General features: G+C 38.3%; 1 protein-coding gene and 1 pseudogene across 5 annotated transcripts in view; one reads left to right on the plus strand and one right to left on the minus strand.

Moving 5' to 3' along the window:
* Positions 1-6,645: 6,645 nt before the first annotated feature.
* Positions 6,646-23,014, minus strand: part of BCAT1 (branched chain amino acid transaminase 1) — a 106,428-nt gene continuing 90,059 nt past the window's right edge. For all 5 annotated transcript variants that reach the window (XM_059935462.1, XM_059935463.1, XM_059935465.1 and 2 more), the window contains 3 exons: positions 21,900-22,040; positions 18,152-18,226; positions 6,646-8,875 (listed from right to left, as the gene is read on the minus strand). In XM_059935462.1, the coding sequence (XP_059791445.1) occupies positions 8,834-8,875; positions 18,152-18,226; positions 21,900-22,040 (258 nt within the window). In that variant the 3' untranslated portion in view covers positions 6,646-8,833. The remainder of the gene's footprint in view (positions 8,876-18,151; positions 18,227-21,899; positions 22,041-23,014) is intronic.
* LOC132372782 (MARCKS-related protein-like) lies at positions 12,453-14,322 on the plus strand (annotated as a pseudogene).

A 23,014-nucleotide genomic window follows, 5' to 3' on the forward strand; every position in this document is an offset into this window, starting at 1 on the left:
TACCATAGGAACTGTGGACTTCAAATTGCAATCCATTTGCACAGAATGTAACAGCTAAAATTTAAAAAAAAAAAAAAAAAGAAGAGGGAACCATAAGTAAGAGTGTTAAGAATGTTGTTTACTGTTGTACTAGTCAGGGTTCTATAGAGAAACAGAACCAATGTATATAGAACCTATATAATATTTATGTATAATATATAACATGACTTAAGGCCTTCAAATGATTGGATGTGGCCCACCCACATCAGGGAGAATAATCTGCTTTACTCAAATTCCACTGATTTAAACGTTAATCACGGACTTCCCTGGCGGTCCAGTGGTTAAGATTCGGCACTTCCAATGCAGGGGGTGTGGGTTCAATCCCTGGTTGGGGAACTAAGATCCCACATACCACACGACACGGCCAAAAAAAAAAAAAAAAAAAAGTGTTAATCGCATTAAAAAAATATCGTTTGCACAGCAACATCTAGGCTAGTGTTTCACCAAACAACTGGACGCCGTAGCCTAGTCAAATGGGCATATGAAATTAGCCATCATGGTTATATTCATGTGGAACATGAAACAATTTGTATTTCTAAAAACTGAAAACACCTGATTACTTCTCAATAATTTTACCAGCCACTGCTTAATGGCTTTTATCTCCAGGCTTGAGCAGATTACACGTTTCTAACTCACCTTATGCAGTAAGGGGAGCTAGATGATGCCACTTGTCCTGTGGCAAGTATTTGCACCCTGGATCTAGGACGTTTCACCACCCCCACCAGGCCGAGAGGGAGGGGCTGATCTCAGCTTCTTCACCAGCATATGGTGAAGTATCTATTAGCCCCTCTGTCTTTGTGTTCATTCTCTTATTTTTAATCAAATCTCATCAGCTTTACACATGAACTGTTGTAAGCACCTTACAATATTAACTCATTAATCTTTGTAACGCATGAGGTTGGTACTACAAGGATCTCCATTTTTTCACCAATTTAAGTAGCTAGTTGAAGATCAAAGGATCAGTTGGTGGCTCTTAACCATTACTTGTTAGGCAACCTGCACAGCAAGAGGTTTTGTTACATCCAGCTGTGGCTTGGAGGATGCCAGAGATTAAAGCATGCACCACCTCTGCGTATCATTATCATGGATATCGATGAGAAATGTTTACTAGATTATCGTAACTATCTTGAAAACAAATGCAATTTAATCTCTTTTAATTCAATCAGTTCAGTTTAAAAATAGGTATATTGCATTTAGGATACAATCAGCCTGAATCTTGCAACTCTAAAATGTTTTCATAAGTGAAGCTCTTGTGTTACACTCTACCCACCTCTTTAGGGTTGTAATTTTTCAAAAATCCTATTGACTTCCTGATGACGACCTTTGGAGAGAATGAACCATGGGTTTCAATCAAAACTATCCTTGCTGCCTAAAGACATAGCTGGAGAACAAGCCCAGTGATGATTCTACACACACAGAAGAAGAGTCTACATGTTGGCTGTGGGTTTGTTGGTTACAGGAGTGTGACTCTACAAGTCATCACAATTTTAAATAGTGTCAGGCTACCATAGAACATTTCATCTAAAGATATGATGGTGTCAAGCACCTATGAAAGGCCATGTATGTGGAATCAATTCTTGATTCAAAAAATATGCTTAAGATCAAATCGAATCAATGTAACAGAAAAATAATTACAAAGGCTGAAAATTGCCCCCTTCCCCGTTTTTGTTTTTTGTTTTTTTTGGGCTTCTGTTAGTAAACCCATGTAGAAGAGACACTTTCTACCCTGAAGGAGACTGCTGTCTCATCTGATAAATCATATAAGCTCCAGTGAATGTATGTCATCACCCTCAGGAATGACAGGTCTATCTTTGTCGCTCTTGTGGGATTTGAGGATTGACACTGTCAGAGAACTTGACTAATAACCTTCACCTGGACCTTCCAAACTCTGCACGTAACTTCTTGATAAAGATCTTGATAAAGGCCAATATTTTCACAGGTTGACAGGGTTGGGAGAAGAGGGTCACTGAGCACTTTGACACTTTTAAGTTCAGTTTACAGTAACTCCTTGAGAAGCCTTAGGTTTTGCTGCACTTGCAATTGTTGGGACAAATCACAAGAAAATGAATGAAATATGTGACCATCGGAGATACTGCATCTGGCTTTATTCTCTCAAAGATACGTGCTTATGAGAGCAATTTATACACATCGCTGTTTGATGAAAAGGACACATCATTGATGTTCACTAAGTTTAAATCGAATGCCTTTCACTTTATTCTAAAGCCACATATGGGTGTGTGTTGTATCATCAGTGAGATTCATGACAGTGAATGGGAAGAAGTAATCCATTCCCCTTATTCTGCTCAAAATGCAAAAGACAAAGTTAAATTTTCCTAAAGACGGATCCATACCAGGGGAAAGGACAACTCTTAAATGCCCATTGAATTTCTTATCCACATGTTTGAAAATATGAGACATATTTAGACTCTAGCCAGGGGTATGGTTTCAGGTCTTTCTGGTGTGCTTAATTCCTTCTCTCTCTCAAAGTCATTTTGGTTTAAAAACACCACACTACATTTACATCCCATGACCAAAAACCTTGGAACAACAAACGGTAATTAAGCATTATTATTTTATGCATTCAACAATGCTGATTTCAAGAGACTACACAAACAGGAATCCTTGAAATTGTTTTATTGATGACAGAATCAGTGTATAATTTGATGAGGAACCTGCGAACAATAAAGAATATGTCTATTGCCAGCAAAATACAATGATTCCAGGTCCTTTAGACATTACAAATACAGTTCTTTCACACCAGATGGTTCATATGTAACAAAGCCATTTTAGAATGCTTAATTGTGCTTCTACAAAGCCTTCGAAGAATGAGGTAGTTTCCTTTACCCACCATATTTTCCACATTTCCATTATTACGCTTTCAGTGAGCTTAAATCCTTTTAACATAATCTTTAAACAATTGCTCATGAGAGCCAAGGCTTATTTATAAAATGTTTATTTCTTTCTACTTGATTATTCTTAAAGATAATCTCAAGAATCACGACACAACCAGAGAAATTTGAGACAAGCAATGGCTGGGGCTTTTTCATTACAATCAGACTTAGATGCAAGAGAACACATTCTAAAAATTCCATAGTTAAGCTGGTATTCTCCCATTTCTAACTATAAACTGATTTAAAAACTACCTCCTCACACTACTTTTCTCTCAGCCACCATATCAAGTAAGCACAGATTCTTCAGCATAGGGGGTTAGGCTCCATTTATTGGCTAACTATGGGATCATGCATTCTTTTACGTCAACAGGGGACCATCTGCAGAATTTATAGGTGCATACATATTAGCCAGCTTATCTTTAAAATTTCATTCAAAATCTACTTACTGCCATATTCTTGAATACCAACACTCTTCAAACACTTATCAGTGAAGTAGAAATTGAGGCAGGTTATTTGTATTCCTTTCTCGACCTTGAGAATGACTTTAATGACCATTGTGAAATTAACTTGAGGAAATAGCAGTGTGTTGTACATTTTAGTTAAAAACAAAATGATAATAATTCAACTAATTTCCAAATCAGTTAACCTTCACCAAGGAAAGGGGGATGGTGGCAAATAGTATTCCCAAGGGGAAAAAGAAGTCACAATCTACTCCTTGCCACTTATTCTTTTATTCAGTCTCAAGAAGCTTCACAGATCTTAAAATAAAATGGTTGAAGAAATGACATAATAGATCTTATAGACTATGCAATTATAAAGTCTTAACCATATTGGTAGTAATCTAAAGTAGTTCCCATGTAACATGACCGTTAGATCATTATCTCAAGGTTATCTGATAAGCTGGCCACTATATTTAGTCACTTTCTAATTGGCACTATTTGTACTTGGCACCTATGTTGAAAGCCGAAGATCCCGATGGCTGGCAGAATGAGGAAAGAGTTCTCTTGGACAGCACAGAAGCAAGTTCGACTTTTTGCCTTTCTTTCTCTACTACCATTTGTTCTTCCTCTGACATCTTCTGTAGTTACAATTGTCTCCATTCAATGATGGGTAACAAGGAACCTAGCCATTGTGACAGTGGACATGTAGAGAAAATACATGTCAATGATAATACATTTCAATTCATTCCCGTATCACAGCTCACAATTTTTACCATCCCAACAGTGGGTTCCATAGGTAGAACATTATGTAACTCATGTTTTAGACCTTATTAATCGGTATGTGGTATGCAAAACATACTTTCAGACAGAAAGTATACAAAGATTACTTAAAACTTCAATACTTGTATCCAGCAGATTTTAAAGACCACCTCATTTGCTTAGACTGAATTTCATGCCTTTATCATTCACTAAAGCAAATATGTTTACATATATCTGATCCCAGGGAATTATTTACCTCCAAACACTTGATATGTTTCTATTCTATTGATATGTTTCTTTATCACTTCCTCAAATTAATATCTGAGAAATTTTTTACTATGGTATGTATACTGAAGATGGAAAATAAATCACTTTCTTCTACCTTTGTACTTTTAAAAGAACTTTCTGGCAATGATAAAAAAGAATCTCTTTGCAATACTTTAAATGGCCTTTCTTTTAAAACCTCAAACTGTGAAAACCTGTTTAGTATTAAAGTTAGTCTTCCACCTGCTATTTTCTGAGTAGCTGTAATCCATCATTTTCAAGTCAACAGTCTCAACAGTTTGATTCATAATTGACATTTTCCAGAAAAAGTCACTCTAGGAACATTTTGTTTATTTCAATAATACCTGACTTTGAGTTTAAGATCAGCAAGGATGCTGTAATTTGAGGTGTTCTTTTGTTAGACGTACCATGACAACTTAACATCGCTCCAAAGGAATGCAGTTAACAAATGTACCAGGTTGGCAGTAAACAGTAAACCGGGAGGTAATTCACACCAAGAACCCTTAAATACTAATCTACTGAGTAGTTTCCCACGAGAGGAAAGAAAGGAATGGAAAAAAGGACATTATTTCTTTTAAAAATGAGATGAAAATGTTTATTGTGATTTCGTGATAGCACATCGATAACAGATGTGCTCTGACCTTTGTCTCCTTATCATCTAACTGTATTAAATATTACTTTTATATCTAAAACTTCAAGTAGGAGAGTATAAACTCCATGAGGGTAATGTCTGTATACTACTTATTTTCTAAAACTAACTTTCTAATCCCTACTGTGAGTTGTGTTAGACACATATTTGTGGGTACTCGATCAACATTTATCAAGTTAACTGATCCAATTAATTATAATCTCTGTGATCTTTGTCAATTAATAAGTAATGCTTATTGCAAGAGTGGTACTCTCTGCCTCCTCTTGTGAGGAGATATCTGGAAAACAGACAGCTGAACAAATTCTACTTGTGGCAAAACAAAGTGATAGGTGTTATAAACATCTACTAAAATTATGTACCAGGATTACTATTCATAACAAGTTTTTGCATATCCTAAATCCACATTAAAGGAATAATTCTTTGATCCTATTTAGAATCAGGACATGAAATCAAAGATCCCTCTTACAATGTTTCTCTAACCCCTGTCTAAGCTTTAGTGCAGCTCATGAATGTTTATTGCTCTAAATATTTTAGAAAATATCACTCATTGAAAGCGAATGAATGTTGTCGTTCCCTGCTTAAAATAGATTTTTCCCAATCATAAGGGTAAAGTGAACATATAATTTTAAAAAGGAACTTTAAAAGGAAAAATACAGTGATTGAGCACTAAGTGGGAATGGGGAAAATAAATAAGCTTATGTTGGCAGCTAATTTTATAGCACAAACTCCCTAAAGCAGAGCTGAAACCGAAGCTTTAATAAGAAGTTCCTACAATTCTTTTGACCAAGATATACTCATTAATTGCCTTTAAGTGCCCCAGAGTACTCTGATTTCAAGAAAGCTAGATATGATGAAGAGTTTTCACCCAGGGTGTATAATGTAGGCTTCCCAGATCTTCAGGAGGGCTGACATTGCCAAGTTACATAATCGATGTGACATTGCGCTTTCTTGCTACCTCTGATCTTTTTTTTTTTAATCTCGTGACAATCTTTTGAGAAAAGAATAAACGGTGTTTACCAGGTAGAAAAAAAAGTGATTCCCTAACAAGTTTTCTCAGTCATTTATTCCTCTTTCCCTTTTACTTTTCCTCTGTCCTTTTGAAAGTAAAGGTTTTATCAGGTATTACTAGTTTATTCAGTCCTGCAGGTTCTGGGGAGCACGATACACATCCCTGAAATGGACTCTTCTTTTGGCGTATCATGAGTTGAATCCTTGATAAATGACTGTAACAAAGAAAATTCCTAATAGCGAATAGCTTTAGGAAATGCTCAGGTTTTGTCTAATGCCTGAAAGCTTCATTTTAAAATCTTGGTTTCTACTGATGTGTTTTGAAAAAGGCTGATGAACTTGGTCTGAAATGTAAAAACTGAAAAAAAAGTGGAAGGAAGAGAACACGCAAAATAAGTTAATCATTGTCATTTTAAGTGCCACCAGTTCTGTTTATATTCATGCACATGTGAATTGCTGAATCCCATTTGATCGACCCAATTAAACATTAACTAATTGCAGCCAATTATGCAAATATCAGCAACAATATTAATTTGTTGATCTTTTTGAGCAGATTAGTCTCACATGTTCCTAATGCTAGCCTATCTTATGCCTTAAATGATCAATTAGTGTTACGATAACTAAGTCTTGAAGAATGGATAATTGCCTAGTTATAATGTGCCACTCTTGCTGTATTAATCCACTGCAATTAAACAAATAGTGCACAAGGAAAAAAGATGTGCAGTTGTTCCCTTTAAATCTATTTAACAAGTTAGTGTCAAAGTCAATTTCCTGTCTTATTACTTAAACGAGAATGGCAGATTGTGTTCTCTGTTTTAGGAGACCTTGTTTCCTTAAATGTACATCCTTCATCTTCAGAGTCTGGTAGAAAGGGCTTAAAATGCTCTTAAGGTTTGATGAAATAAATCACACAGACATAATGTCAAGACATATTGCTCTCCAACTCTTACAACGCACATGTCTCGCCATACTAAATTCAGAGATGCAAAGTATAAAATGTATTTGTGGCAAATAGATGATTTCCATTTCTCATAGGAATGTTGAGTCTGGCTATTATGGGCTACTTGACAGGTTAGAATTACCTTAAGTCATTTCTAGACTACAATATTGAAAATGAGGTCCCAGGATTTAGCCAAGGCAAATGTATACTCTTAGAATGCTACTTGGTGAACAAAGTTGTGCAGAGGATAGTTAAAGCACTTCAGCCCTACCTAAAAAGAACAGACTCTCCCAAGACTTCAGATCGCCAATTAAAAGCCCCCTAAAAGATATTTTTACCATTCCTTTTCATCTTATACTTCCCTCATTTTCATTTTACCGTTCCTATCTAAAAAGACTCTATGGCCAAAAGTCTTGGAAAAGAATCAAAGCCCCATTTGCTATGTGTTGCTAAATGCCTTAAGGAAAATTTTCCAGCACGTCAAAACTTTTAGAATTTTTTTCCTTGCTCTGAAAAGAGGATGAAATATGATCAGCAAGATGAAAGTTATTAGGACTAAAGGAAACCAAAATATAATGTCTGAGAGTTGACCTTCCAAGGGTAAATGTTTTCTATCAAGATTTGACTTTCCCCTAAATAAACCAGGATACAATTTAACTCATGGCTCCTAAACAAGGAAAATATCATCTATAATCACTCTCCCTGTACCCTAACCATGTGCTTATCCAATCCCCATCCAACAGAAATGAGCACCTATAAAACCAGAGTATAAAAACCAGAGTATATACCTCTTTGCTTTCTATCAAAAAACTAAATATGATTTATTCTGTATTTAACATAACATTTATGTGTTTAACACGTAACATATATCATTTCCATTTCGTTGATATGGTATCACGATCTCTCTAGAGCTATTACTTTAATTCCAAGACAGTCTTCAAATAAGAAATCATTCCTCCAACAAACTATGACTCTGAGCATCTCTAATGACTTAGCAGTCCATGGAAAATAAAGACAATATGAGGTAAATACAAAGTCAGAATCAATCACAAATTCTAATAAAGAGATTTCACAATATAGAAACAAAGAAGGTACACTTCTATAGAAGGTACATGTTCGTTCATTCATTCCTTGTTATGTGCCAGGAGGGGGATACAAAGATCTATAAGGCACAAGACCCTCAGTCTTGTAGTGAAGCCTGACCGCTGATTACAACACAATATGGAAAGGGCAGGGGTGGGCCTTGCTGATGCACCAGGAGAGCCTGGCGCAGACCGTGACATCAGGAAGGAGGGAGAGATTTTCCCTAAGATGGACTTAGGGGACCTGGAAAGAAATATGAGGGGAGGAAATCCAGTTTCTCAAAGTCTTGATTTAAAAAAAAAAAAAAAAACCTTCTGAGGATGAAGATGTGTCGCAGGAAATGGTACCTATGAAAGTTACTCAGATCAGCTTTCAAACACAAAAAACACTCGCTTGGTTGAGGAGCAGAACGTAACTTATGCTAAAGAATAAACACTTTTTTATCTGATTGAAGTACCAAGGGAAGCACTCAGGTTATGGAGGAAAATTCTGCGCTTAGATGGCTTCCATTCTCATCTTTCTAGAGAAGGTAAGGTAAGCTTCTAGGAGCAAGTTTATAAACTACCACTGGATGATTGCAATTCATCTTCTCTGGCATGAGGAAACAATCGCCCTGGTAACACGGATAATACAAACTACATTATGCACAACTAAAAACAGATAGCCAAAGAAATTTCTCATAATTCAAATGCAACAGTCTGTCCCAAGAGCACACAAATGATAGCCTGTTCTTTTCCATTCAGGATACTGTGATTGTCCAGTCACTCTCTTCTCTTCCGTACTACAACAAAAGCAAGAAAACATGTTTCAGTGTAAAAGCTCACAGCGCAGGAATAGCTTATAAATAAACTTCATGACATAACCAACGTTGTACAAAAGGTTCACTTCTGTTTTGAACATTAAAAGCATATTCACATTGAAAATAAGACTATGTGTAAACAAATACCTGGAAAGAATCACAAATTTTATAATTATTGTGGAGCTCAGGTTTATAGCCGGTATAGGTCCCTTACATATGCCTTTTCATTGCCATTCTGTATTTAGCTTCTCAGATCATGTCCCCTTTCCACATGAATTGCCTCGTTAGTACTAATATAACTTGAGTTGAAATGAACACAAACATCAGAATTCCTGAACTGGAAAGAACATTAATGACCATCTAGCACGCAGGGGATGAGCCACATAAGTGGGGCTCTGGATTTCACTTCAGAGCAATTCCACTTCTACTGGTTTTATATAGTGGGATTCCAGGAAAGGTTTCATTTGCAGAAAATTTCTATGGCTTAAAAATCAAGTGTGAAGAGCAATGAACTTTTAAGCCCAGCTTCTCATTTAAGGACACTGAGGCTCAAGGAAACTCTTTAAAAAAAATTTTTATTGAAGTATAGTTGATTTACAATATTGTGTTAATTTCTGCGGTACAGCAAAATGATTCAATTATACATATATATATTCTTTTTCATATTTCTTTTCCATTATGGTTTATCACGGGATTTTTTTTTTTAACTTTTTATTTTATATTGGAGTTTAGCCGATTAACAATGTTGTGATAGTTTCAGGTGCCCAGCAAAGGGACTCGGCCACATATGCATGTATCCATTCTCCCCCAAACTCTCCTCCCATCCAGGCTGCCCCATAACATTGAGCAGAGTTCCCTGTGCTATACAGTAGGTCCTTGTTGATTACCCATTTAAAATATAGCAGTATATCACAGGATATTGAATATAGTTCCCTGTGCTATACAGTAGGACCTTGTTGCTTATCCATTCTATATATAATAGTTTGCATTTGCTAACCCCAAACTCCCAATCCATCCCTCCCCCACCCCACTGCCCACCTTGGCAACCACAAGTCTGTTCTCTTCTAGGAAGCTCTTAATCACAGCCCAGTTCTGCCTCTGTGCAATGCTATTCCTTCTACATCACAATGTCCTTGTGCTGGGTGCCTCTTAAAGAACTTTGAAGACCTCAGAGGGGACTTCCCTGGTGGTGCAGTGGTTAAGACTCCGTGCACCCAATGCAGGGGGCCTGGGTTCGATCCCTGGTCAGGGAACTAGATCCCACGTGTATGTCGCGACTAACATTTCATATGCCACAGCTAAGGAGCCCAAGAGCTGCAACTAAGGAGCTGCCTGCCGCAACTAAAGATCCAGCACAACCAAATTAATTAATTAATTAATAACAATAAATTATTATTAAAATAATTATTAAAATAATTAATAATTTTTATTATTAAATATTTTAAATATTTAAATAATTAATAAAATAATTAAGAACTTTCAATAAGAAATTGAAAATTGAATTGGAAATTGAACATTATTAATAATTGTTATTAAAATAATTAATTATAATTATTATTAAAATAATAATAATAATTTTTAAAAATAATAAAAACAACTAAAGATCCAGCACAACCAAATTAATTAATTAATTAATAATAATAATAAAAAAAGACCTCGGAGAACAGAATCTATCAAATTGGTAAAAAAACTGGAAGCCAGGAATGGGTCCACCTACAACCTTCTGGTTTACATGAAAAGGAGAATGAAGGAAGCCCAATGACTATAAGTGACTTGCTTAATCCACATCAGAAAGGGTTGCCTAAAGACAGTGGCCCCCCACTGTTGACTCTGTTGATTAATGATGAACGCTGGATAAAACATTCCCAAATTCTGCCTGATTTATAAGATGGTGGCAACACAACTTGGGGGTAAGAGCAAAATATATATGTTTTATTTTTCTTATGCGGATTCCTATTAATACATCAGACACTTTAGTCATTAATAATAATTGGGTGTCAGCATATTGACATTTTAGCAGATCTTGTTACAAAACTTATGATTCATGACTACTATAATTTCATCTTGAATCTCACCAGTTAAAAGTGAATTTGCTTTCAATTAGTTGTTTTAGTTTTAAAAACAGTCAAGATCAATTTTCAATACGACAGTCATAGGCTGTGTAATTCTATGAACCTGCAGAATATGTGTTAAGGTTTATCTCTCTCATCCTATAATTTATGCTTTTATGTAAAATCATAGCATTCTGAGATGTATCCAAGAAATGTGATAATACAGGTAATTCATAATATCTAGACATAGGTGGCTAACAATCACCTTTCATTTCAATGATGGATAATGTCATTTAATTTTCCAAGGCAAAATAACTCAGAGTAGAGATGACAGATTTTAGCAGGGATAGAAATTTTTCCTCAAGAGGTGTCCAGAGAAGCAGGGGCAAGAAAGCACTCATCTGCATGAGCCAGGCTGTCCTTATACCACTGGCAGTTTCGTTAACACAACCATAGTGGCAGTCCCACACCTTTAATGTTTGCAACGCAGCAAATCAAATCGAGCCTGTAGGATGGATGGTCCTTTGAGCCCATGTGGAAGGCTCAGTGTGATACGCAGAATTTTTATCTTTTCATCAATTCCAATTAGAACACTGAACTAAAACATGACTAATGACAAGCTTATTACTTGCATTCAATGCATGTACGGCAAATTTTACAAGGCCTTTGCTAAAATACTTTTTACATTCAGCAGAAAATTCTTAGCAACATAAAAGGTGAATCTTCCCATCAGGTACTTACTCTCCACAAGGCCAATAAAAATATAACCAGCGCTGCTCACCAGGTAGCACTTTGCCATCCTGGTTCTAAATCGCCTTGATGGCCATGCAAAGCTCTGTGATCCCATAACAAGGGTAGAAGTGTGGATTAGGGAACAAGGAGGGGCTGGGAAGCTGGTCAAGGGACTGAGCCATCAAGGCAATCTGGAATGTTTACCAAGTCTGCACACAAAAGGGGTGGGGCTCTTTAACTTCCAGAACGAAAGTCATCAAGCTGTTCCACTGAAAACAAGAAAAATACAGTAACAACTAATGGTCATTTATTCTTACAAAGTTGTAGCCACTGGTGGGAAAACAGATTTTTGAAATTCTATCTGGTGACGTGCAATCAACACAGCTCCTGCTTCTACCCCATTCGGCTTCACTTATTTTAAACTACTGAAGATGTCCACCTCTGGGTCTTGGCAATCACTCCTCCCACTTTCAGAAATGGTAATAGCAGCACTGCTAGTTAGTCTAACATGCTACCCTGATATTTAAGACCCGGGTTCCAGCTTTTATCTGATCTTGACAGCAGTCTGGATGCGTATCTCACTTTGAAAAGACCTAAATCAGATTCTCTGAAGGTTTTTTTGAAAACTAATTTGACATTATTCAAGACCTTCCTCCCATCTCTTCTCAGAATGTGTTAATATGCAAAAGGCAACACATTTTTACTCTTTAGTACTTGCTTGGTGTGTCAATCACCCATTCATTCCTTTATTTAAGAAACATTAGTGAGTATGTACTATGGCCCAGGCCCTGTACCTAATACTAGGTTTACCAAAAGAGAATAAAACAATGCCCACCCTCAGACAACCACAGAACAACGATAAGTGTGTGACTAATTAGAACATAATTTAAAGGTCATACGTGGGGCATCCTGGCGCGGAGCGGGGCTGCAGCTCGGTCTCCCCCGCCAACCCTCCCCCTCAGGCGCCATCCCTCGCCGGCCAGGCCCCCGCGACCGATCGATACGATCCACTGCGGCGCGAGCCCGGGGCAGCTCACAGGCAGCCAGAGCTCCTAGGCTCCTCGCGGCGACGTGACCGCCAAGGAGGCAGCCGGCGCTTCCCCCGCTCAGGTCAGCGGACAGGAGGACGGCCACGCGAAAAGCCATGCAGACTCATCCCCCAAAGGTGAAGGGGAGTCGCCCCCCGTGAACGGAACAGAGGAGGCAGAGGGGGCCACTGGCGATGCCATCGAGCCGGCACCCCCTAGCCAGGGCGCTGAGGCCAAGCGGGAGGTCCCGCCCAAGGAGACCCCCAAGAAGAAGAAATTCTCTTTCAAGAAGCCTTTCAAATTGAGCGGCCTGGCCTTCAAGAGAAATCGGAGGGAGGGGGCAGGGGATCCGTCTGCCTAGTCACCCACAGAGGAAGGGCAGGAGCAGGGGGGTCGGTGCCTGCGGAGGGGAAGGCACTGCCCAGGGAGGGAAGGCTGCCGCCACCTGCCACCCGAGAGCCAGGAGCCCCAGGCCACAGGGGAGAGGCTGGTGCTGCCTCCAAGGGAGGAGACACAGAAGAGGCAGGGCCCGGGCGTACAGCCAGCCACCGCTGGGGGCCCTACACCAGCGGGTGGGCAGAATGGGTAGCTGGGTGAGGGCACGTGGGTGATCTCTAAGCTGCAGAAAACTGCACTGTCCTTGTGGTCACTGCCTGGACCTGGTGCCCTGGCTGCCTTCCGGTGCCCAGAAAGGAAGGGGCTGTTGCCCCCTCGCCACGTTCCCTGTCCTCTTCTCCCTCCTGTGGATTCTCCCATCATCCATCTGGTCTTCCCCCTAAGGCCGGTTGAAGATGGTCCCTTGCAGTTTCCCAAGTTAGGTTAGTGATGTGAAATGCTCCCGCCCCGTCCCTACCTCCTTCCCTGTCCCCACCTGTGCAAAAGGCAATTGCTGGTTTTCTTCCCCAATTCTTTTCCAAGTAGGTGTTGTTTACTCCCCAAATCCCTGAGCCCCATGTAGGGGTGGCTACACTCCCAAACCCTGAGTGTCCAGCCTTCCCCTGTTGAGTTTTTAGTCTCGTGCTGTGCCTAGTGGCCCCTGGGCTGGGAAGGACACTGCCCGTCTAGGTTTTTAATAAATGTCTTACTCAAGTTCAAACCTCCAGCTTGTGAATCAACTGTGTCTCTTTTTTGACTTGGTAAGCAAGTATTAAGCTTTGAGGTCGAGGGGAGGTATGTAATGTGAAACAACTTCTTGTTGTCTTTTTTTTTTCCCCCTCACATTGTTGTAAATAACTTAATGGCCAAACCCCAGATTTGTAATTGTTTTTTCTCTAACTGCTAAAACCATTCTCTTCCACCTGGTTTTACTGTAACATTTGGAAAAGGAATAAATGTCATCCCATTAAAAAAAAAAAAAAGGTCACATGTGATCATCCCAGGGGCCGTGGAAGCTGGAGGATGAAGTAGCATTTAAGTGGGTGAATATGTGTTTGTACTGGGGGAAAGGGACGCTGTTCAAGAGACTGAAAAGATTCCTAAAGGAGATGTGACTCGAAGGATAACCAACACCTTATCAAGTGGGAAAACTGTAGAAGATACAGAAAGGCAGAAAGGAAGCAGCAGAGAGCAGAGCATATTGGACGACAGAGAAGACCCCAAATGGCAGCGGCAAAGGTGAATATGATGGTAACTGGAATAGCAAAGAGCAATGGGAGAGAGAGGAAACATGGGCAACGTGGCGATGTTCTCCAAGTTCAAGTTTGGTTAAGTATGAACACAGAAGTGTTTTTCTTTGTTGCGTTAAAAAAAAAAGAAGAAATAAAAAGAAAAACAAGTCTTCCCTGGTGGCGCAGTGGTTAAGAATCTGCCTGCCAATGCAGGGGACACAGGTTCGAGCCCTGGTCCGGGAAGATCCCACATGCCGTGGAGCAACTAGGCCCGTGTGCCACAACTACTGAGCCTGCGCTCTAGAGCCCGCGCGCCACAACTACTGAGCCCACGTGCCACAACTACTGAAACCCCCGCGCCTAGAGCCCGTGCTCCATGAGAAGCCACCGCAATGAGAAGCCTGTGCACCACAACGAAGAGTAGCCCCCCACTCGCTGCAACTAGAGAAAGCTCATGCGCAGCAACGAAGACCCAAAACAACCAAAAATAAACCATCAAACTTATTTAAAACAAAAACAAAAACAAAAAAATCCTGTCATCTGAAATGTCCCCGTTCTAAGAGGAATTTGTAGGGCAACCTAAGACCCAGGGAACTATGTGGATAATTAGCCAAATGGGATGAACACTCAACCTCAGAGATTCTTACTTGTATACAGAAGTACACAAGTTAAATAAAAATCTGATCTGTGGTTAAGAAGGTATTTTCCCCCTAGGTCACATTGTAGGAACCTTGAGGTTTTTTGGTTGTTGTTGCTGTCTTCTTCAATTCACCAGAGCACTTTGGAGGAAACATCACGTTTCCATGCAATGTCAAAGAGATCAAATGTAAAACATGATGCAATTCTACGCTTTTTCCTCAATAATTATACTTCAATTATTTTTCTTGGAGAGAAACAGACAATTTAGTAGCTTGGCTGACAGCACCAATTTGCCAGCTTGTAAGAGTAATTTCGAAACTGTAGGTTCCATGCCCACAGGCACAAAATAATTGAAGAAGAAAGAGGTGGTCTTAGATTCCAAATGGATGGTCCTTTGTTACTTAACAATTTGGAGCAGATTTGGTGCTTCTGGTTTGTAGTTTAATTCAGAATCCTTGTATTATCTCATGTATCCCCTTGTTTCTTTGTTCAGTATGGAGCTCTGAACGTATCATTAGTTTTTAGTGTTACTACCATTTATACTTTACTGCCTAGACTATTAACTTCTTGGCTACAAGCACCAAGTTATATAGAGCATATACACAGGTAAGAGAAAAATGGTCTATTTCTTCTCATTTTCTGCTTCATATATAACTTTTATTTTTAAACCTTTTGATATGGTCTCACATTTAAATTGAATAAATTTGTCTTTCATCTATATCAGTGTGCTTTGACCTCTCCAGTTTTTCGGTCACTTTTTCCACTACTCTACCACCAGCACCTGGAACTGCCTCTGGCACACAGTTTGTGCTCAATACTATGTATCTGTTGAATGAATGAATCAAAAACATTCACTTCCGTCACCTACATTCCTGGCTTCTGTAATCTTACTTTTAAAAATGCTCTTTCTGAGACCTCTTGTAATGACTTTGCATCTCGCCACAAAATTGTCTTTGGGCTTCCTTTACTCATACTTTAGGGTTCTGGGGCATATATGTTGTCACCATCTCAATGGGGATGACACACATTTCTGCTTTTGCCTTCCAAAGCTTCATGATTATATCAGCTCAACACCTCTACTTAGCTTTTTCTTCTAATTCCTATTTAATAGAGTTTAATTTTTCCCTCAGCCTCTTTGACTACTTTTCCTTTTCTTTTAATACATTACAACCAAATCCAGTAAGTTTAAATTTTCTTATTTCATATAATTTCTAAGAAGTAATCCTGAAATCTCCTGTTTTGTGTATTAACAAAAACTATAGACTATAGACTGAAACATGCTTTTCTGTACAATATGTTCAAGAAAATTCTCCAAAGTAATCTTTCCTTATCACTATAGCCACACTTCTTCCCCTCTTAAAAAATCTTTCAACTTCTGTTTTGGATAAAGGCTTTCACAATCTAGCCAATTATATAATTTTTTGTTCTGTTTATGTTTTTTATTGAGCAAAACACTAATAACTTATCTACTTTCATCAGATTTACCCAGACAACTCTAAAAATAAAAATACATGAACCATCCATGCAGAAATTTTTATTAAATTTCTTCGAATTACTTTGGATTGTTTCTATGTAGAAACCAACTCTGAATAAATTTTAAGTCTTCAATGTTAAGATACTCCTTTATTTAGCTTACAGAAAATTCCTATAGAACACTTCTATTGAAGAGTATAAGACAACTCATTGGTTCTAAAAGCACAATAATTTTCTTTTAATGCTATACATTTTGCATAAAAGTTGCTAAGTCTTCAAAAAACAGCATTTTCATCCAAAGTCCTCTGTAGGGACCTACTGCTTTCCCAACCAACTTTACATTTTTGCTTACTTTTTAAGACCCCATACCATTTGATGTCACCCAATCTATCAAACTTTATTTCACATTTCAATATGAATCTCAGCTCCCGTGGGTATTTTCACTGACTGGCAACAATGGCATCTGGGCTCAGCAAACTTTAGAACAATATCTTTTATAGGTGACCCAGGTTTACCTGGTATATGATATGTCTACCTAGAAAGACGCTTAACTGCCTGATGACATTACCGTAGATTGTTGCTCAGAAAAAATAGGCAAAACAAAGTTAGCAGTATTAAAAAATAGGTGTGCGCACTCTTTGACCTGATAATTACAATCCCAGGAATTTATCCTAAGGAAAAAATCAAGGATGCACTGTTTATAATAGTGAAAGAATTTCCAACAACTTAAATGTTCAATAATAAGATTTCTTTAAAAATTATGGTATATCAACATAGTGGAATTTAATTAAACTTTATACGTAGAATTTTAAAATTTACTGATATGAAAAAGCAAATGATTTATTAATTGAAAAAAAGCAGGTTAACAAAATTATGTATGATCCCACTGTCAGAAAAATATCTATCTAAAAATACATGAGTGTTGGGCTTCCCTGGTGGCGCAGTGGTTGAGGATCTGCCTGCTAGTGCAGGGGACACGGGTTCGAGCCCTGGTCTGGGAAGATCCCACATGCCACGGAGCAACTGGGCCCGTGAGCCACAACTACTGAGCCTGCGCGTCTGGAGCCTGTGCCCCGCAACGGGAGGGGCCGCGATAGTGAAAGGCCCGCGCACCGCGATGAAGAGCGGTCCCCGCACCGCGATGAAGAGTGGCCCCCACTTGCCGCAACTAGAGAAAGCCCTCGCACGAACCGAAGACCCAGCACAGCCAAAAATAAATAAATAAATAAAAATAAAAGTAGCTATAAAAAATTAAAAAAAAAAAAAAAAATACATGAGTGCTTACAAAATACTGAAAGTTGAGATATCAAAAGTTAACTGATTTTATCTGTGATGTAATCACAGGTAATATTAGTTTTTTTCTGTGCTTTCTTCTACTTTAAAGTCTTTTCTTTTATAAGAAGTCTGTTACACTTTTCATGAGATTTTTAAGTGTTATCAAAATTTATATACTTTTTAAAAATGTTAAGTAATTGAGTCCCTGACTATATATATATATATATTTTACCCCCTTCTTTCCTTCCGTTTTTTTTTGTTTTTTTTAAACTGTGTATCTTTTTTCTCATTTCTGCTTTGCTCATGCCCACACATACTATTGGGAACATCTTCCTTAAATTTAATTTGTTGACCTCAGATGGTAGCAATTACTCTCTTCTCTCCACTGAAGTATGATTTGGTTCTAGTCTTTGAATGAAAAAAAGACAGCATTTTAAAAATAGAAGCCCTTACCTGAATATCAGTCAATTTGTCCAAGATGCGGCTTGCAAGCTTAGGCCCATTCTCCATAGTTGGGATGTGTATAGTCTATGAAAGAAAACCAGACACGAAATCATTTGAGGATATTCATGTACACAGTAACAACAAGTAAGAAACTCAGCAATTTTACTGAAATAAGGAATGGCACTATGGTAACCTCATGGATGCTAGCTCCTTATGCCAAAGACTCATTTCTATTCTGAATTTGAATAAAAATGAACTAGCCAGTGATAGGTTGTTCGTTTCCTACCAACTGATGTCAGGGCACAACTGGTTTATATGTCAGCCTTCAGGCTGATTTGAGGAACCAATGAGAAGCAGGGGTACCTAGAATAGGGGCTAAACTTAAAGAACCCTACCTCTTCCAGCATCCTGAGAATCTACGAGGATGAATGATTAGCCTCCACATCTAACCCTCTTGGCAGGGAATGAGACCTCAAAAGATAGTGTGCGGCAAATTAAAGCAAGTCATTTCAGGGACATAAATTGAAGCAAGTCCATGTCTTCACAAAAGGGGCTGCCAAATCTGTCTGTTCTAAGCCAACCTTCCAGGGGCCACAAATTCCACAAAGTTGGACAGCATGGTTAAATTCAGGGCACACAGATTTTATGTGCCCTAATTTATACTTTGAGTCATGCCCATTCATGCCTCGCTGGCTTGCAGGCTTTTGATAGTTGGATTTTAGTAGAGAGTCCGTACTCTTACTTTTCTTATTATGCCCTTTAGGATAATAGGATAATTCGATGTACCTTTTGGCTCTGAATGGCCCCCTAAAACAAAACCATAAAAACGTGTTAAACTTGATTAACTTACTTCTAGAGGAGAAGTAATAATTGGACTTTAAAAATCTGACCTAATGACAATTTTAGTTCATTTAAAAAGTGGACTGATAATATATTACCTAGATATTACCATAGTAAAATGTGAAACAGTAGCTTTATAATCAGTGTAAGCATTCACATATAATAGAATAATTCATCTCCCTTGAAAAATCAATCTGTAGATGGAATTATGTCAGGAGCCAAGTTTGAAAATCTCAAGCAATGAAGCAACCACCATTAAAATTAGCAGGAAAAAGAAAAAATCAATCCACCCAGCTGAGGAAAAAATAATTATAATGTTGAATTTAAAAGCCAATAGAATAGAGATAAACCTATACACATATGGTCACCTTATCTTTGATAAAGGAGGCAAGAATATACAATAGAGAAAAGACAGCCTCTTCAATAAGTGGTGCTGGGATAACTGGACAGCTACATGTAAAAGAATGAAATTAGAACACTCCCTGACACCATACACAAAAATAAACTCAAAATGGATTAAAGAAATAAATGTAAGGCCAGACACTATCAAACTCTTAGAGGAAAACATAGGCAGAACACTCTATGACATAAATCACAGCAAGATCCTTTTTGACCCACCTCCTAGAGAAATGGAAATAAAAACAAAAATAAACAAATGGGACCTAATGAAACTTAAAAGCTTTTGCACAGCAAAGGAAACCATAAACAAGATGAAAAGAGAACCTCAGAATGGGAGAAAATATTTGCAAACGAAGCAATTGACAAAGGATTAATCTCCAAAATATACAAGTAGCTCATGCAGCTCCACATCAAAAAGACAAACAACCCAATCCAAAAATGGGCAGAAGACCTAAATAGACATTTCTCCAAAGAAGATATAAAGATGGCCAACAAACACATGAAAGGATGCGCAACATCACTAATCACTAGAGAAAAGCAAATCAAAACTACAATGAGATATCACCTCACACCGGTCAGAATGGCCATCATCAAAAAATCTACAAACAATAAATGCTGGAGAGGATGCGGAGAAAAGGGAACCCTCTTGCACTGTTTGTGGGAATGTAAACTGATACCGCCACTATGGAGAACAGTATGGAGGTTCCTTAAAAAACTAAGAATAGAGCTACGTTATGATACAGCAATCCCACTACTGGGCATATACCCTGAGAAAACCATAATTCAAAAAGACACATGCACCCCAATATTCACCGAGACACTATTTACAATAGCCAGGACATGGATGCAACCTAAGTGTCCACTGACAGATGAATGGATAAAGAAGATGTGGCACATATATACAATGGAATATTACTCAGCCATAAAAAGAAACGAAATTGAGTTATTTGTAGTTAGGTGGATGGACCTAGAGTCTGTTCTACAGAGTGAAGTAAGTCAGAAAGAGAAAAACAAATACTGTATGCTAACACATATATATGGAATCTAAAAAAAAAAAAAAAAAAAAGGTCATGAAGAACCTAGGGGCAAGACGGGAATAAAGACGCAGACCTACTAGAGAATGGACCTGAGGACACGGGGAGGGGGGAAGCGTAAGCTGGGACAAAGTGAGAGAGTGGTAGTGTATATACGGACATATATACACTACCAAATGTAAAATAGATAGCTAGTGGGAAGCAGTCGCCTAGCACAGGGAGATCAGCTCGGTGCTTTGTGACCAGCTAGAAGGGTGGGATAGGGAGGGTGGGAGGCAGGGAGACACAAGAGGGAAGAGATATGGGGATATATGTATATGTATAGCTGATTCACTTTGTTCTAAAGCAGAAACTAACACACCACTGTAAAGCAATTATACTCCAATAAAAATGTCAAAAAAACCCCCCCAAAAAAAACCAATAGAAGGGACTTCCCTGGTGGCGCAGTGGTTGAGAATCTGCCTGCCAATGCAGGGGACACGGGTTCAAGCCCTGGTCCGGGAAGATCCCACATGCCTCGGAGCAACTAAGCCCATACGCCACAACTACTGAGCCTGTGCTCTAGAGCCCATGAGCCACAACTACTGAGCCCGCGTGCCACAACTACTGAAGCCCATGGGCCTAGAGCCTGAGCTCTGCAACAAGAGAAGCCACTGCAATGAGAACCCACTCGCCGCAACAAGAGAAAGCCCACGTGCAGCAATGAAGACCCAATGCAGCCAAAAACAAAAACAAAACAAACAAACAAAAACCAAAAAAACCAACAGAATTTGTATTTATTATGAGCAATTTAAGCCAATTCACATTATAAAAATAATGCCCACATGCCTCTGAATTATGAAGTTAGATGATGATGTTAACCATAAGTATTGGAGCTCTGTTGTAAAGAGGAAAGTAAAAAAACTAACAAGAAAATGGATGTACAGCACATATAAACAAGATTAATTTACTAGGAGGAAATTTCTTCAAACTAAATGCTTGAATTCCTTCTGAAAGATTTTAGTAAATGCATCAGGTTTGCCAAATGAAAATTTTTTATGAAGTGGTCTAATTAATGATGATGATGATGATGATGATGAAGATGAAAAATGTAGGAGTTGATCATTCAAATGAGTTTTCTTTAATAATTTGCTATTCCTACTCCAGTAGTTTAGAAGTACTTTTGGAAACCAGAGACTGAAATTTCACCTACTTGTAAAACCTTCCTTAGTGAGATGATAGAAAGAAATGAGTGTAAGTCTATTGGTACATCTCCAATCCCTAAACTGATGTAAGGCAGGTATGATAACGAACCACTGGAAAGATGAGTAAGTCATTTGCTAACACAAGTTCATCGGGACAAACTGCCACAGTTAACAGAACACCAAGTTATTTAAAAAATCCTTTGCATCCTGGGTCCAACTAGCACTTTGTCCACATATTTAAAGAAATAAATTATAGGCAAATGTTTGAAAATGATAGGAAGTGAAGAAACAGTGTCTTACCTCACCCTTGTACAGTATATTCGAAACTGGGCAAACAACACAGGCGGTACCAGAACCAAACATCTCCCTCACGCGGTTCTCCTCCACGGCTGTGGTCAGGTCGTCCATGGTGAGGTACCTCTCTGACACCTTAAATTCTCCCTGTTTGGAATAGAAATAAAAATAAATCTATTTTTAAGGAAAAGGCATACAAAAAATGCCCTGTGGTATGGACCATTCTACTTTACATTCTGACTGAACTCAGATAATGTCATAATTGTCCTTAGAGGGAAAGCTGGAGAGATCGACACCATCTTATTGAGAAACACACTGAGGTGCTAAGCAACCTACTCCAAGGTCACAGCATCTTTAAATGAGATGAGCAGAATATAAAATATAAGATCAGCATGATAGAGTACATGGTATGTTTTAATACATGCCTGCTTTTCTGCCTTTTATTTGTTATCATGGCCTAAGTCTCACAAGCTGATGCACCCCAAGTGCTACTTAATATGTATTCTAAACCCTATTTATCATAAGAGAAAATATATTATCCAATATTAATAATTATAGCTACCATTTACCGAGCATCCACCACACGCCACGTTCTCTAATTTTTAAGGTGGGTATTATCATCCCCATTTTACAGATGAGGAAATTAAAGTTCAAGGAGGCTGAGTGACACCCCGAAGGCCGGACAGCTAGTAAATGGCAGAAACTGGATTTGAACTCAGGTCTGATAATGACTGGCTCCAAATTTGGTCCTCTTTCTACTGTTTCTTTCATGGAGTAGAAACAGAGACTGAATTTAAATATCTGAAACATTTCATTACTTTAAAACATAGATAGTGTATTTGGACTTTATTTGAGAAATTACATTGTATATTTTTTCTTCCTAAAGAAAATTCAGTCAACTTTATAGCAGCAATCCTCTTCCTTCTCTCTGATGCTGTATTAGGTTGAGTTTCATCATAGAAAGCTGAACTATTTATTTGCTCAAGGATAGGAAGTGGGAAAAAAAAATCTGATGCTTTTAAGCTATGTTTAAACTATCTGTTTAATACTCAATCTGTTTAACTCTCATTCTCCTGTGTTAGTGGTTAAAGTTCAAAGCTTGTCAGGAGGCTATTTGAATT

Source organism: Balaenoptera ricei, chromosome 10 (genome assembly GCF_028023285.1).
Source record: "Balaenoptera ricei isolate mBalRic1 chromosome 10, mBalRic1.hap2, whole genome shotgun sequence".
Classification (NCBI taxonomy): domain Eukaryota; kingdom Metazoa; phylum Chordata; class Mammalia; order Artiodactyla; family Balaenopteridae; genus Balaenoptera; species Balaenoptera ricei.